The following is a 17889-nucleotide window of genomic DNA, read 5'->3' as shown; positions in this document are numbered from 1 at the left end:
AACCAAACCGATATCAACTGAATGATTGTTGTAGCACATGAAAAATCCCACTAGTTATATAATTATACAAAAACTAACTTGGGTCACGACCGGCTTATGTAACCGTCGTGACCACAAAAACACCCCGTCATGTCCATTCAAACACATCGTTCAACTAATAGGTTGTTGAATTAATATAAGCCGCCGCCGGCTATTGGACTGTCATGTCCCTGCAAATCACACCGTTCAAGTAATGTCCCCGCTAAAAGCAACTAAAGTTGCCCTTTAACGAAAACCGTAACCGCCATACAACATACCCACCACCACCATACGTCCCGGTATAACTTCCAATCATCCTTAACAACAATCGGACTTTCCACACAACCCAACTATAAAAAATCCATGATAAACAACGTTACATAAAGTATAACTATGATGATGGTGAACACGCCGTTACATAACCGACAATACCATTCAAATCCAAAAAATCCATTCATAAACCGTCGTTTCCGTTGATAAACAACCGCCTTAAACAACCAGAAAATAAAGTATAACTATGATGATGGTGAACACGCCGTTACATAACCGACAATACCATTCAAATCCAAAAAATCCATTCATAAACCGTCGTTTCCGTTGATAAACAACCGCCGCACCTCCTCTCTACGCACCGTTTCCCCCTTCTGCCACTGTTTCAAACCCTATATAACACTTACCGGTTTGAACATTTACAATTATTTTTTGGTTGCCGCAAAGAAGTTTAGACGGTTACGGATGGGAGCCACAAACAATTATTTCAGTGGAGGTGTTGTTGTGGCGGTGGTGGTGCCGTGGCGGTGGTATGGTGCTCGCTTCTTCTCCGACGCCTTTGGTTCCCTTTTTGAGGTATGTGTTTAGATTATGTGTGCATAAAAATCCTGAGAATATGAAGAGGGGAGATGTATACTTTTTGACATTGAAGAGAGATTTGTTTTAGAGATTGAAAATATATATATATTTGAGATTGTATATACATATCATCGAACCGATCTAGAGAGACACATCTGAGGGAGAATATTTATGGGTTGGGTTAAAGTTCTGGAGAGAGACGAAACCAAAATCTAAAAACTACAAAAATATGGTGGTGTGATTGTGGCGGTGGTGGTGGTGGATGGTATTTGATTGCCCATTGTTTATCTTTCTTCAAATATTATAAATTTACATATTTAAGATCCAGAATTTCCATTGCCTAACACTGTGTTCGTTCGTTTCACGTTTTGATTAAATGAGAGAAAAGAAAAGACTTCAAAGAAAATAATTTTTAGTTGTGTTCCAGAGTTTTATTAAAGGAGAGAAAAGAAGAGAAAATGAGAGGTTTTTTGCCTAAACTTAGTCTTTCCAATTTGGAAAGAAATGGAGTGAAAAGAAAAGAAAATGAGAAAATCCTTTCTTTTCTCTTCTTAACTTAACTCGGGAACACAGCGTAAAGCCACAATGAATTAAAGTGGTATCCCTTAAAAAAAAATCAATGAGTCTCTTTCACGATTGAAAATTATAGTCCGTATTTTTTCTATATTGAGAAGTTAGGGCTATTTGTTTACCTTTTAATGGGACTCTTAGGTTATCCGGTATGGTGAGGCTCATCCCCAAGGGGATGGGCCGCCACGTCACCCACCACATCATCGAGAGTGAGGATGGGCCGCCACGTCACCCGCCACATCATCGAGAGTGAGGATGAGCCTAAAAGGGATGGACTATGGGGGTGGAGGATGAGGCCCCACACTATTTATAAAAACAATTAAAAAATATCATTGATTGGATTTTTTAGAGAGAGAGGAGAGAGAAAGCTGAAAGAGAGAGAACGGTGGCCCGGCTTGGGCGTCCTTGGGGCAACGGAGAAGACGGGACGGGGCAGGGGGCGGTGTGGGGGTGCGGCGCCGGGGCTCGCTGGGGCAGGGCCGGCCCCCATACCGTTTAGTCTTACTGGTTTAGCACTTAATGGTTTAGACTGTTTGTTTCACGAGCAGATGTCTGAATGGTTCAGACATTTGCCTCTGAAGGGTTAAGTATTATACAGATTCTGAATAGTTAAGACCTCTAATCTGAATTAGTCAGACTTTTACTGAACGATTAAGCATTATACAGGCTCTTAATGGTTCAGCACTTAACAATTCAGATTGTGAAACAACCCCTAACTTAACAAACTACGTATTTACCTTAAAATGCCGTATCCGTGGCGTCGCTCCAAATAAAATGTTTTAACAATTTATTGAAGTCGACCAATCAAAAATAAGTTTAATAAAAATTAATAACGCACTTTCATAGGTACAAATATTGGTTTCATAAAAGGTTCTTTAGAATTATTTTCCTTAATGATCTTAGTAGTAAATGTTCATCTTCAAAACTTTAATTTATTTTTTTCTTCTATTTTATTCACATAGAGTAGAGATACAAAAAGCAGTCTATAAGAATAAGTTCATTTTAATGTCAAAAACAATATTTTTTATATACAGGCACGATCGATGTAAAGCATTTTGGGTATTTGGTGTTTCTTTGCTATATCGATTTCCCATACCATAACTAAGCAATGTTATCGTCCCGATCTGGTTATTCTTTACCATGATAAAATTTTACATAATACTCCGCAATGCGCATGCGTACAATGCTTTAAAGTTTATTATTTGTTCGATTTGACGGCCCCGCCGCAACGCGCGGGTAAGAGTCAACTCGTTTAAATACAATCATTAACTTGTCAATCCCACCACTTTAGAGGAGATTAAATAAAAATACGCAAACAAGATATGAATTTGATAATGGTTTCTAATATCACAAATATATATATAATACAGTAAATAAATAAACCAAACCAAACAAGACCAAACTTTCATGATATAAATATTATATCTGTTCAATTTCACCTATATTTTTGTATGATTGCCTTCAATTTTGAGAAAAATCGACGTGCTCCTTTCTGAGTTCTTGAATTAAACTTTTTCATTATCACATTTGCCTTTTTTGAAGCTGATTCACTGCTCTTCTTCTTCTTATTCTTTTTCACCTTTCTCTTAGCATGTGACATAGCAAAACACTTGAATATCGTCTTCATATCCGGGGGACTCGATTGCTTCTTTAGCTTTTGTTTCTTTTGAACTTCATGTGCCTACCCGGTTACATATCGTTAAAACACCCGTTTGATCAAAAACCGTTGTCTTAAGCGTATACTTAACGAAATATATGGAAGTGATTGTAAACAACAACACCACACATGATCCAACTAGTTAATATGTAATCCTATGCAAAGGTGAATAACTTTAAATTATTGGTGAATAGAGTAGAAACAAGCGCTGCCATTAAAAAAGGTTAATACAACTCGCTAGTACAACATATATAATATCATATGTAGCACAAATATTGCTCTGATTTAATTAATGTTAATTTTAAATAAACAAAAGAGTAAATTTATGTTTTTGTCCCTGAGGTTTGTCAATTTTAACTAGTTTAGTCCAAAAATCTAATTTATAACAAATCCAGCCCTGAAGTTTGCATTTCTTAACGTTTTCATCCCTAAGGGTGCTTTTTCATTTTATTCTTAGGGATGAAAAGCGTTAAGAAATGCAAACCTTATGGATGAAAAACGTTAAGAAATGCAAACCTTAGGGATAGTTTTGTTATAAATTAGATTTTTGGACTAAACTAGTTAAAATGGACAAACCTCAGGGACGAAAACATAAAATTTACTCTAAACAAAATCAAGAAAGTTATAAAAAGGATAAAAAAATTTCTATTGAAGTTAGTAAAATGACAAACATGACACTAGATTTGTTAAAATATTTTTAATTATCAATCTTGAATTGATTCACATTTGAGTAAACAATTATCTTTTTTTTAATGGCAACCCTTATTCTTAATATATTACATCGATAATTAAAATATTCACCCTTGTGAAGACTTGAACCAGCGAACTCTCCTTAAAAAGGTAAAAGACTCTACTAGGTGAGCTAGTCTCACATTGGTGTAACAATTTAGTTAAGTTATGTAATTTATAACTTTTAAACAAGTTTGTTCTCAAAACTACAATTGATGCTTTAGTGACAATATTGTTTTGGTCATTTCGCAACTTCGCAACTTCAGTGTAACTTTTTGAATAGTTTAGCAACTTCTAAATATCATATCATAATTACGTATATGTATGTAGTGGAAGGTTCAAATGAGAAGAATTTTTTTTAAGAATAAAAAAGAATAAGTTTCAACCAATAAGAATGTTTCATTTTACTTCATTTAATATTTGCATTTAATTTTAATGTAAGGGTATGTTTGTAAACTTACATAGATCATTAATATCTAGTCTTCCTTTTTAATAGCTAAACATTAAATTTGTAACTTATTTTCAATATATATATATATTTTTTCAAAAATTAAAAAAAAAAATTATTTTAGAGTGTAGGACAAATTATTAGGTGTGTAGGATAAATTACGAGTTGTATAGGATAAATTTAAGTATGTGTAAGATAATTTTCGAAATGTGTAGGATAACTTTTTAGGTGTGTTGGCAATGAAAATTTGTGTAGAGAATAATAGTCTTTACGAGTAATTAATTAGTTAAAGATTGTAATAAATGAGTTGAAAAAATGACTACTTAATATTTTACAATTGCACCCTTTGTTCTTTTTCTTCTCAATTAAATTTTCTTCTCAAATGAACCTCCCTCTATGTATGTATATGTATATGTATATATATTTGTGACACGAATTACCTGAGTTACGGCCGTTTCTTGGTCGTTGGAGGTAGAAGCTACCAAAGGCTTAGCATGGTGAGGAGGTGTGGATGCTTTAACTTTTGAAGACTCCCGAAGACGTTGCGAGTAGCTAAGAAGCTCGGCTCTTCTGTTTCCTTTGTTGTCCTTTGATTGATGGATGTGCAGATGGTGGTGGTGATGATGGTGGTGGTGTTTAATATTATCGCTGTTTCTCGTTGTTAATCTTCTCTTACTTGGGTTCTCCTTGTAAACAGCCACCAAAACAGCTTTTTCTTTGCAACATGCCATCTACTATGTCAATCAACCCTTTATTATCAAAATCAAACCCAAAATCCATAGGAAAACACATTTTTATATACATATACGATGAAGAGAGAGAAGGAGTTACCAATAGGAGGAGAAGCAATCAAGATAGATGAACATAGAAAAAATTGATATGAACAATGCTCCACTTGACTTATTTGACATAAGCATATATAGAAAATGAAAAACGGTTTCTTCACATAACCATGTAAATTGTGTATGCTAAAATATATTATTGGTATTAGGTAACTCTTGACATAGGTGTCAACCATGTCCATTCTTATTGATCCTATTTTAACTTATATAGAAGACTAGTTACTTCAAAGTTAAAGTCGATAGAAACTTTTTTCTTTGAGGATAAATTATAATACTAATATTAAATTAAAGTTAATAATAAATTTAAAAGATTGTACAATACAACGGTGCAGGCCAATTAGCGGTTAGTCTTGCATAAATTCTTTAGGTTGATCGTCAACCGAATGGACACGCTTATACTCATGCAAGTCCATATACTAAGATACAATTTACTTTTACTATATATTAATAATACTAGGTTTAAACCCCATGTATTACACATGCTGCTTACATATAATTTTATATAATAAATAATAAAAAATATATCTTTAAAAAAACTCGTGTTGAATAAAATATAATGTCATATGTTAACACATCAATCGTCAAGATTTATCTTTTAAAAATGAACTTTGGTATTCTATTTACTTATTATAACATTTTAGTTCGTTTTTTATTTATTATTAGGTAAAAAACAAATGTATTACATAGGGTTAAATCCCGTTTTTATGATACGTTCATATTATGAGATACAATGATTTTAGTTAGTTTTATGCACCTTCATGCTTATTTGTTTATTTTATTCATAAAACACTCATCTCAAATTTGTATTCAAGAGAGTTTACGATACAAAAAGGTGGAGATCGATCCCCACGTTTTTAAATATTTCATCATTTTTTATGAATTATACCGTAAAATCGAGAATTAAATTATCTTTGAATGGAGTATAGAATTGTTATATTTAAAAATAGTGTTGTTTCTAAACATTGATGCAATGTGCGATAAAGTATGTCTAACATTTCAAAGGTGAAACTAAGTAGTCAATATTTGACATTTGAAAAAATTATGCGACTATAAGACTATCTCCAATGCATTCTAAATACCCTTGCCCTTGCAAGTCCTCACAAGCCCTTGCCATTGGAGCAAGGGTGCCCTTTGAGGCCCTTACTAGTAAAGCCCTTAATTATGGATGGGTGTTTGTATTGGTTTTGGTGATAAGGTGGGCCCAAACTATAAGAAAAAAAGTTTAATTTAAATATTGTGTGTAGTTGATAGGTGATGAGATGGGAATTTAGAAGAGCAAGGATATTTGTAGGGTTAGAGATAAAATGAAGGTTTTAAGGATTTGTAAGGATATGATGTGGCAGATGACGTGACAGCTAAGGATGCTTAAGGGCATCCATAGCATTGGAGATGGTCTAATGATGAGTTCAAACCATTATAGCGATGCATCTAAAATCACGTATAATTTGATATAAACATATGCCCTGAACCTAGAATAATTATTTATTCTATTAAAAAAACAATAATACATTTATTAGTTATATACCAAACGGGAACCTTTGATTCGTAATTTACCATAATTTCAATCACCGAACTCCAAAGTATATATATCTACTCATAATACTCGGAATTTAACTTTATAATTGTATAAAAAAACAAACGTTTATCTTTATTTAAATATTTGTTTAAAATTATTTATAGAAAAACAAATATTTATTCTTATCTAATTTTTGTTTTAAATTATTAATATTTAATATAAGAGATAAATAGGAAAATAAGGTGAAAGCACCAGAGTGTGAATACGTGTCCATTTTTTTTTCATTTATTAGTATAGAAAGATGTTGAAAGAAGTTACTATACAATATTAACTAGTCTTAATACCCCGCGTTGCGGTGCGGGGGAGGGGGGGTGCATAAAACTATGCTAAGTAGTAACCAAACGACGACCAAAACCGGGAAAAGGCGTAAAATAAAAACACAAATTTTTAACACCCAGTAACTCACGTGACGTAAAGCGTCGACGATCGAATTTATACGAACACATATTAGAAAGTCCAGGGTATAAAAAAAAACACGAGGGGCCAAATGCGACCCCAAACACCGTGTTTAATAACAACCAAATGATGATCAAATTCGGGAAAAAACGCAAAACAAAAACTCATAGAAAACAAAGCTAATTTAACGCAAAACAAAAACATAAGTTTGTGTTTTATTATATAAATGTCAACTATATAAAAAAATCCACATGTCACCCCACGCCGGTCTGGCCACACCGCTTCCACACTCCACCTTTTTGGGGTGGTCTGGTAGAGCCCACACTCACCACGTGTCGAACAATGCCCCCAACCCAATCCCCAATCCCCATACCCCGTGCTCTTAGATGTCTTGACAATGTATGTATTTCTGAACATATAACTAAACAATTATTGTTTTGAATTTGTCATGCCATCAAGTCTTTGCCTGCAATAATTATCTGTGTATATCTGCATGTAATATATATTATTGCTGTTGCTTTCAATGATCATAACTATTTTCTGTTGTTATTGATTATTGCTATTGCTTTCAATGATCATAATTATTTTCTATTGTTATTGTGAGTTATTGATTATTGCTATTGCTTTCAATGATCATAACTATTTTCTATTGTTATTGTGAAAATATAGATTTCATACATTCTAATAGATTAGGTTAAACACTATATAAATTTCACCATACATTTATTTTATCGTTTATTAATATAAAGCCAAAACAAGTAATATTTTGGCCGTATGCCAATTCATGCAACACCATCTGTCGTCGGTACATTTAACCGGTTATATTTAAAAATCTTTTAACCGGCCACCAATTTTGAAAAAAAAAAAGAAACAATTACAAAACTTTCAAATCATGCAGATTTGTCTTGTGACCATTATATTATATTAATACAAGTGAAGGTATGGTACCAAATCACGAATGGACACGTGTTAAGAGACCACATCACTCTAAGCTGGCGATCTCGCAGCACAAAAGTTTTCAGAAGATTCTGGAAAGCGACACCTGGCGAACAAGAAGATACTCTCGGCAGACAGAAAGGACGACATGTGGCACTAATGGCGGGCCGCCAACACCGATCCCAAGATCTCTAGGGGACAGACCGACAGCCAGTACAAAAGGACGCTAAGCTGGAGCAAATAACCATGCGCCACGTCACCTCCAGGCCTGACTAAGTCAAAGGGGATAGAATGAATATTCCTCCTAGGTCGAACAGCTGGCAGACAACGACTAGCTGGCGATCTCCTTCCTTCACAATTCTCCGGCTATAAATAGAAGACTCAACCTCTAGGTTTAAGGATCCGATTTCTTATTCTCTTGTTCTATACACACACTTATCCTCAAAGCGATTACTTATTCTCACGCCGGAGGGTGGTTACAAGGAGAACCCCCATCTTCTCCTCCTTGTAGCGAGTCACCAGTGTTGTTCATTTTGTAGGATATCCCGGAAGAATCAGTCATTCACCGAGTGAAGAATAAAGGTTGAACCCTCCTGTATGAGACGATCCAGCTAAATAGCCAGTCCAGGCCCAGTTATTGGGCTGGGCAGCCCGGGCGGTAGCCGAGACCCAAAACTAAAAAGGGCCCGGAATTTAAAATTTTGTTTACTATTAATATGTATAATTGGGGCTTGCTTATATTAATATATAATTTAGTCTTCCAGCTGGTTAGTAGTTCAGTTTTGTTCTTGATGGTTCTGTGTTCGATTCTTAGTTTTGCCTTTTCTTTTACCTTTGTTTTTTTTTTATTTTTTGTAGCCGATCTGTTGAGCTTTAACTTTATTTTCTAGTTTTCATAGTTTCATAAATTTTTGTTTGTGATGCATCTTTTTAGATTCTGTTTTATATACATTAAATTTAAGTTGCTCCTAATTAATACTAGAGTTTTATGATCATATGTTGCTTGCTGTTTCTTTGTAAAATTAGTAAATCTTGTTGGTATCAATATTGTAAGTATTGATCTTGGATGTTTGATTTTTCTTTTAGCTATTCGATGTTGATAGGTGAATGTAGCTAATGCAAACAGTTTTTTATCAAAAAACGTTAGGAGAGTCGCACGATTCGCTTAAGTAAGTTCAATCTTTTTTCTGAACTACTTTTGTTTTGTTTATTTTATAGAATAATAGTCGTATTGTAGTTTTTTGATATATAACTGATGATTTTATATTATAAGTAGTGGGCCCATTTTTGTCTCGCCCGAGGCCCTAAATATTTTTATCATTTTCGGAGACAGCCCTGAGCCAGTCCTATCTAGTGTTTCATCAACAAGCATAAAATCAATGGTACAAACATGCCTCACACACGTTCTTGTGAAAATAGATATTATATGGTTTGAACAATAGCATGCAAGATTTGCGTAGAATGTACTTTTCTACAAAAAAAGGTTAGAATTTATTTATTAGCACAAAAATATTGATTTTGAAGTGAACAATTTTCTATTCATAGGTGGTTGATAATTATTACGAGACCCCTTATTAATATTATAGTCTATGCATGAGATTCATACATTATACATTACATGTGTTAGACCGGAGGGTATGGGGATAAGAGGATGGGCCGCCACGTTACTGGGAGTGAGGATGGGCCTAAAGGGGATGGACCAAAGGGGTGGAGGATGGGACTAAATATATATATATATATATATATATATATGTATGTATGTATGTATGTATGTATGTATGTATGTATGTATGTATGTATGTATGTATGTATGTATGTATGTATGTATGTATGTATGTATGTATGTATGTATGTATGTATGTATGTATGTATGTATGTATGTATGTATGTATGTATGTATGTATGTATGTATGTATGTATGTATGTATGTATGTATGTATGTATGTATGTATGTATAGGTATGTGTGTGAAGGAGTGGCCCGGCTTGGGCGTTGGCTGGAGGACAGGGAAGATAGGACGAGGCTCCGGGGGGCAGTGTGGGGGTCCGGCGCCGGGCAGGGCCGGCCCCCATACCCTCCAGTCTTATTCAGTTGAAATAATCAGTTTATCGTTCGTTTACCTGTCATTTTATTGTGATCGGATATTTGGATCTTTAACGTATCAACTAGAAAACGTTAATAATGTTCAACAAAAAAAAATTCCAATCAAGTTTCAGTATTTACATTTTTTTATCAAAGTTTAATTTTACTACTGTTTAGTGTTTTGATTTCTCTTTATATTTATACATTCATATTTTTCAAGCTACTCGAGTTTGGCTCAGGGGCGGACCTAGGTGAAGCCCAGGGTGGGGGGACGCACTCCTTGAAAAAAATTAGTGTACTTTTTAGGCAAAAAACCCGACCGCACCCCCTGAAAATATGTTTGAACCACTCATCCGCACCCCCAGCAAATCAGTTCTGAGTCCGCCATTGGTTTGGCTCGAGCTTAAGTTCATTCGAGTTGAACTTTTATCGAGTTTGAGCGTAAAAACTTGACCATAATATCATCGTTATCATCATCTACCCCGTAGGAATACAACGTCTGCTTCCAATGAGACCCCTGACTCGGTAGTAGTTTTGCATCAAGCCTTCGACATAAGACACATAACACTAAGCAATCGGGACAAAGGTCAATTAGTGTATGCACCCTTTTGTCTTTCGACTATCAACGCCACCACATGATGTATGATTAACCGTCCACCACTTTTAACGTTATTTTTACGAAATTAGTAAAAAAACGTTAAAATTACTGCAACTTCACTTTTGCCCTCCGAGGGCTCACACATATATACATTATATAAGCACACCGCAATCGGGACGAAAAAACTTCAAACATAACAAGGTGTATATTGTGACTGGTATTTTATTCTCTTAAAAAGTGTATTTAACTTTTTCTCATGTCTTTCTTTTGTGATGTTGACTGTTATTGAATGAACAATGAAGTAAACATGTATAAAACCACCACAGCCGATGATTTTGTTGCCCCATAAGTATTCAACTGTCATAACTAGTACATCTAAACATTAAAAGTTTATAGCACCAAAATCATGATATGTTTCTTTCTTATGCAGTAAGATGTTGTACATCATCCCCCAATGTACAACCCATCAACATGATGTGTCTTTGGTCCTTTGGGACACCCACAGTATCTTTAAAGTAGTTTTAAAACAATACTCATGCTATATCGTAGGGATGACTATGTGTCGTGTTTAGGTAATTCCAACCTCAAACTCGATTAGATAAGCTTATCCCAAACCTGTTTTAAAACCTGTCAGGTTTCTAGCAGGTAAATACCTATCAGGTAAACCCGTTAATTCAAAAAAATTACCCGTTCGGTATACCTGACCCACAACCCATCGTGTATCTATAACCACTAATCAGTTACATTTAGTATTATCACTATATAAATATATCAAATAACTACAATATATAACGAATAAAATACCTATACGTATTAAAAATGGACGTATCACATATATATACATATTTAAATATAACAAAAAATTATATCGGGTATACAATCGGGTAAACGGGTACACTTTATCAGGTAATTGGGTCGGTAAACGGGTATATCATCAAATCACAATCCCCTCTCATCTCAAACCCGCAAAAGAAAAGAAAAAATAGAAAGATAAAAACTGCTCCAAAACCCGATTAACCGATCCCAAACCCGTCACAAATTTGTCGGGTTTCAGGTTTACCCATCAGGTTCAGGTTCGATTGGCATCCCTACTATAACATCACTTAAACAACCCTTGAAACAAATTCACTCATTAAATTGGTGTGATCTTGTAGTGATCAAAATTACATCATTATAACATCACATAAACAACACTGAATCATCAAACCATAAGCTACAAGAAAGATGATCTACAACAAACATAAAAAAAAGATTCAAACTTTATGCTTCATTTGATTATCGCCCATACGTTATTCTTTTTTCTCGTCTTGCCAAGTTGCTTGCCACTGCTTGTCGTAAAACGTCGTCTCATCAATCAATTTCTTTAAGGTATCAATATCCTCGTTCTTACGGATCAATAGAACGCCGGCTACTGCTACAAAAAGAAGCGTTTTGCAGAAGAAGTTTCCCATTTGGTCAACTAAACCCACCCCGGTCAAACTATCCACAAAGTAAGCCATGAAGAACCCCACCATTGCAGCTCGACCTGCAAAATAACGTTTCAGCACCAACTGTACATGTGAAACACAGGGCTGCAAACGAACCGAACGAACACGAACAAGACCTTGTTCATGTTCGTTTGTTAAGAAATATATGTGTTCACGAACACTTATCGAACGAGATTTTGTGTTCGTGTTCGTTTGTTAAGGAAATGAACTTGTTCGTGTTCGTTTGTGTTTGTTTGTTAATTTTAGGCAAGGAACAAAAACGAACGTTGATGAACATAAATTGAAACAAACAAGCGTTCGTTAACAAAATATATAATACACTGACAATTATCAAATATTTAATTTCAGCATTTTGAAGTATTTAGATAAAATATAAAAACTAAAAACACTAATGAACCATCGAACATAAACAAACACGTTACCAAAGTTCACGAACATAAATGAACGAATGCGACCTCTGTTTGTGTTTGTTCATTTAACTACACGAACGGAATTTTTTGTTCGTCTTCGTTTGTTTAATAAACGAACTTCCCGCCGAACGGTTCACGAACTGTTCACCGAACGTTTGGTTCATTTGCAGCCCTATGAAACAGTATGCAAATTACATCATTTGGGGCTCGAGTTTCAGTATTTCCCAAAAGAGTAAAGTACATAGATAGTCCTTGTAGTTTTCCAAAATTTTGGATTTGTTCACCAGCTTTCCAAAAGTACATGGATGGTCCCGGTGGTTTACACATTGTAATGCATTTAGTCCCCAACTTTCACCAAAAGTACATGGATGGTCCCTGTGGTTCGCACTTTGTAACGCATTTAGTCCCTACATTGGACCTCCTGAAACCTTTAGATTTGTTGGCTGGGACCAAATGCATTACAAGGTGCAAACCACTGGGACCGTCCATGTACATGGACTTTTAGAAAGCTGAGGACCAAATCCAAAATTTTCAAAAACCACAGGGACTATCCGTGTACTTTACTCTTCCCAAAATTTCAAGTTTTTTTATAGTTTTTATTTTATTTCAAATAAATTAAAATAGCGTGTGCCGTGTGCTACTGATTTAATTCTAAATTTTTGGTTGAACCTCTCAAAAATAGTTTCATCCGGTATAAAAGACCATTTTTAGGCCTAAAAATATATTCTGAAATATAAAATTGAGTAAACTTTCGTTTTGCTCCCTGTGGTTTGGTCACTTTAACAATTTTGCCCCAAACCTTTAAAAATAGCCATTTTCCTCCAATAGTTTGCTATGGTTTTTCCATTTTGCTCCCTGCGGGGAGCAAAATGGAAAAACAGACAATTTGGATGGAGTTAGAGGCGGGGAGCAAAATGGAAAAACCATAGCAAACTATTGGAGGAAAATGACTATTTTTAAAGGTTTGGGGCAAAACCGTTAAAGTGATCAAACCACAGGGAGCAAAACGAAAGTTTACTCTACGAAATTTTGTTTTCGAGTACGTATTCCAGATTTAATTGAGTTTTTGGTTGAAACTGTCAAAAATATTCCGGAATATAAAACTTTGAGTCAATGTGACAACAAGCGCTCCGATTATAAGAATTCAAAAACAGGGACAGAATGATGGGCTAACCATTGAGTAGTTCGGCTTCAGGGAGATGAAAGCGTTTCATCCACGCCCACCAGGGAATAATCGAGGTATCAAAAACTACAGGGAAGTCATTGTTAGAAGATTCCGGATTGTCTTCAAGCCATTTCCTCCTTTTAACCTCTGGAAAGTAGTACCAAGAACGTCAATACAATCTTCAAACACAAGTAAACGCATTACCATCTTCATTTACATAAAGTCGTAAAAAGAACGTCTAAAAAGGGAACAAAACTCAGCAGTTTACAATTACATTGCCTTGAGTCCTTAACCGTTTCGTCGAAGGCTACATTGTGAAAGAACGACGAACACGATTTTCAAGAACAGTAAACATATTTCTTGCTTAATTGAGGCAAATTCTGGAGTATATATGAAGATAAATCAATTTAAATATTTTTCCCCTCCCATGAAAGGCAAATTTAAAACCTATGGTTTTTGTTGAATTTTGATAATTTTGTACATGTAAATGCATTGAACTAGACTTGCTAAACAAACCCTAATTATACTTGACTCAATTCAATGTCTAAATCCCAGATATCAACCACTAAGACACTACCATATATCTTTAAAAAAACTGATAACATTTCATTCAGGAATTTCATCAAACACATGGTGTGCAAAACCTCACCAGCATCAATAACAGCATCCCAATCAGTAGCTCCATCTTTCTGAAACTGCTTCAAGTCCCAAGTCCCGGAAACCCATTTAGGATCTTCAAATTTCACACCCACTTCTTCCACCTCAGCCGCCACCGGAGCTCCGTTACCCTCCTCCGCAGCCTTAACCTCAGAATCTTTCTTCTCCTCCACAACAACAGCAGCTCCAGACCCAATTTCAGCAGCTCTAACAGACGCAAAATGGTATCTTTGAGGCTTTAGAGAAAGAAATGGGTTAATTGGGAAGTGGGTTTTGGAGGATGGTGAGAAAGATGGGAGCTTTGTTGGTGTTGATGATAAGAAAGCCATTGATGACGTCATCGTTTACTGTTTGAAAAGAGAAAAAAAGTTCTGAGAATGGTGTGTGTGTGTGTGTGATTGTTTGGGGATAACTTGAGGCTGAGAATTGATGGGGGTGTTGAGAGTATGTAAGCATTGGGGGATTGGGTTTTAAAGATATAGAGTTAATTACATAGTTAGTCCCTGTGGTTTGCACAAAATAACATACTTAGGTACTAATAGTTTAAAATCACCTTCTAGGGTATTAACTTTTCATTTTGTAACGTTTGGAGGTATTAACTTCTAGGGTATAAACATAATTAGTCCCTGTGGTTTGTATAAAATAACATATTTAGGTACTAATAGAATTTGATTTTAAACCTACAAATAACGTTAATACCTCCAAATGTTACAAAATGAAAAGTTAATACCCCAGAATGTGATTTTAAACTATTAGTACCTAAGTATGTTATTTTGAGCAAACTACAGGGACTAACTATGTAATTAACTCGGAAAATTTGTTTAGTAAACGTTTGGTGAGAGTAAATCAATGCCTACAAGAACATTTGGTGGGGTTATAAAACAGAATTCAACAACTTTACACTATATTTATGGCATAAAATAATTTGTTGTAAAAAGATATAATAACTTTTACACTTTACAAGAAAATCTTTTATGGTATTTATATGGTATGATCAAATAAAAAGTTTATTATATATATATATATATATATATATATAGGATTAGGTTTAAACGTGAACATTTTCTTCAGCGTGAACTGCGTGAACTAATCTGGGCCCTTAATTTTTATGATCTTGAGATTTTAAGTGAATGGCATGATGGTAATTATTTGGTTATTTGTTACTATTTAATTAAGAGAATAAGGGCATATGTGTAATTTCCATATCATCTTGATTGCATAAATCCCGTTTATATCTACAATTAGGTTTCAAAATCCCACACATCTTTCTCTCTCACATAGCAGCGTCGCCGACATCAATGAAAAGCAGAGGAGACCACTGCCGACATCGATCGACATCAACGAAATTCACCACTACCGACATCGATCGATTTAGGGTACGTTTTTTGTTTAGGGATCCGAGGAAGGTGAATGGAAAAAAGGTTCAGGTGAAGTTATCATAAATTGTTAGTTTTCAAAAGGTTCACGTGATTCACGATTTGAGGTACAATAACTTTATCTTTGTGTCATAGATTGTCATGTGAAATTCTTGATTCTACCATGTGAAATTATTATATGATTAATGTGTATTCTGATTATTGTTATTGTTTTTTAGGGGAAAATGTGATGAAGATTGTACACTGGGTTGTACACATATGTACAATGTGTTTTTTGTTTGTTATGTTCTATTTTTGAAGCGGGTGTACACATGTGTATTCCGATTTTGCTCTGTTTTTAATGCGAAGTACACACGTATATTATGATTTTCCTCTGTTTTTAATGTGATGTACACATGTGTATAGCGTCTGTTTTTGTGATATCTCAGAATTTTTTGTGTATTGAATGTGTAAAGTTGTTAATGTACACTTGTGAATTATGCAAAGTATTAGTTGCTGAGTTTTTTTTTTCTATTATAGGAGATGTCGTTAACGAGAAAAGTGGAGATGGAAGGTCGATAAGGATGATTCACATATGTTTGTTTGCTTGGTCGATAAAGATGATTCAGCATACAACGTGGCGAATAGTTGCAAAAGATTATGTTTTTTTGTTTTTTCGATTATGTTGGGTTTATTGTTTTTACGAAACTGGAACTTGTAATTATATATTTTTTTTGTTTGGTTTGGAAAACATTATGGAACTTGTAATTTGATAAATATAAAATAGTTTTACAGGTATTGTTTCTATGTATGTATTATGTAGCTAATTACACATATGTACGATGTTGAGTACACATGTGTACTGTTCTATTTATATCCAAGTACACACGTGTATACCGTTGAAATATGAAGTTTACGTGGATCTTAAAAATCAAAATTTGAATTCTGATGATGAAATCTGAAATAAAAATTAAAATTGAAATTTGGTGATTTGTTATTTGCTTTGATAATTATCTACTACTTCTAATAAAGCAAAACAAGCTTAAGCCACATGGCATTAGCTTAAGCCATTACTTGCCACGTGGCATTTGCTTACACCATTTTTTTTTTTTGCTTTTTTCCGCCAAAACCATCCTCTTTAGCTTCTTTAATACGCTTCACTTCACTCCAAAACCCTAATACTCATCTCCTGCATCCGGTTCTTCCTTCTTCATCGATTGATCTTCGAAAAACATAGGTATGTTATTTTTCTTTTCCCTCTTTGATTTTTCTTTGTCATTGTTAAACACTATCTATTTCTTCCTTAAACCCTAGATATCATCTATCAATCTTTAATATGTTATTTGCAATCTCCTGAACCCTAGATTTCTTCATCTTCAATCGCGAGTGGAAGCAACCAGTCCTTATTATGCGGCGTATAAGGTATGTAACCGTGTTTTCAATTTTCTTTTTGCGGCGTTGTTGGTGTCTGGAAGACCTAGCCGCCGCCTCTTCTTAGGGTTTCAGTGATTTCTAACTTATGCATTCATCAATACCTATATTCATTTCTTGAGTGCTTCTGTGATATTTTTCAAGATTTGGTGCTTTTTGAAAGATGGGATCCATCACTGTCTTCTCCAAACGATTCAACAAATAGGTAACAATTCTTCAAATATCGATTCATGTTTGATAATGTCGCTTACTATTTGATGTTCTCTATCATATGTTCATCTTTAGGTTTTCCGATTAAATTCACGTATTGAAGTAGATTTTGAGCAATTGTCAGAGGTGACGTTGTTTGCTAACATTATTACAGTTCAACAATTGGGAGTGATGATTTGACATACCAGAAAGGTTGTAGTACAGATTATTGTTTAAGCTTAAGCGATGTTTCATCCATCATTCTCTATTTAAATCCTTAAAATTGTGATATCTTCGTTGACAACAGGTCCTTTAGAGAGCCGATCATTCTTCCAATCGATTGCAAGCAGGTTCGTTTTCCATAGATTTGGTGTTATTTTGAGTCTTCTTTATCGTTCTTTAGGTAAATTGTTTTCACTGATTATTTCAAAATTTAAATTTTTGAAATTTATATCAATTATGGATACTTATCAAAGTTGTCTAAATTGTAACGTA

At 34.5% G+C, this 17889-nt stretch overlaps 2 protein-coding genes and 1 long non-coding RNA gene across 3 annotated transcripts; 1 reads left to right on the top strand and 2 right to left on the bottom strand.

Annotated features, from left to right (window-relative positions):
* Nucleotides 1-2782: 2782 nt before the first annotated feature.
* Nucleotides 2783-5250, bottom strand: LOC110928319 (protein FAM76B). The gene is made up of 3 exons (XM_022171384.2): nt 5103-5250; nt 4712-5002; nt 2783-3118 (listed from the first exon to the last, which is right to left on the bottom strand). The coding sequence occupies exons 2-3, from the start codon at nt 5000-5002 to the stop codon at nt 2873-2875; spliced, it is 537 nt and encodes a 178-aa protein (XP_022027076.1). The 5' UTR covers nt 5103-5250; the 3' UTR covers nt 2783-2872.
* A 6553-nt stretch (nt 5251-11803) lies between these two features.
* Nucleotides 11804-14881, bottom strand: LOC110930745 (light-harvesting complex-like protein 3 isotype 1, chloroplastic). Its single transcript, XM_022174113.2, has 3 exons — nt 14412-14881; nt 13772-13909; nt 11804-12225 (listed from the first exon to the last, which is right to left on the bottom strand). The coding sequence occupies exons 1-3, from the start codon at nt 14758-14760 to the stop codon at nt 11990-11992; spliced, it is 723 nt and encodes a 240-aa protein (XP_022029805.1). The 5' UTR covers nt 14761-14881; the 3' UTR covers nt 11804-11989.
* A 2076-nt stretch (nt 14882-16957) lies between these two features.
* On the top strand, nt 16958-17573 carry LOC110928320. The gene is made up of 3 exons (XR_004888935.1): nt 16958-17011; nt 17139-17196; nt 17491-17573. It is a non-coding gene; the product is annotated as an uncharacterized LOC110928320 (long non-coding RNA).
* The last annotated feature ends 316 nt before the right edge of the window (nt 17574-17889 follow it).

The sequence above is a fragment of the Helianthus annuus genome, chromosome 3 (genome assembly GCF_002127325.2).
Source record: "Helianthus annuus cultivar XRQ/B chromosome 3, HanXRQr2.0-SUNRISE, whole genome shotgun sequence".
In the NCBI taxonomy this organism is placed as follows: Eukaryota; Viridiplantae; Streptophyta; class Magnoliopsida; order Asterales; family Asteraceae; genus Helianthus; species Helianthus annuus.
Note: the sequence above shows the minus strand (reverse complement) of the source record. Positions and strands in the feature narration are given on the sequence as shown.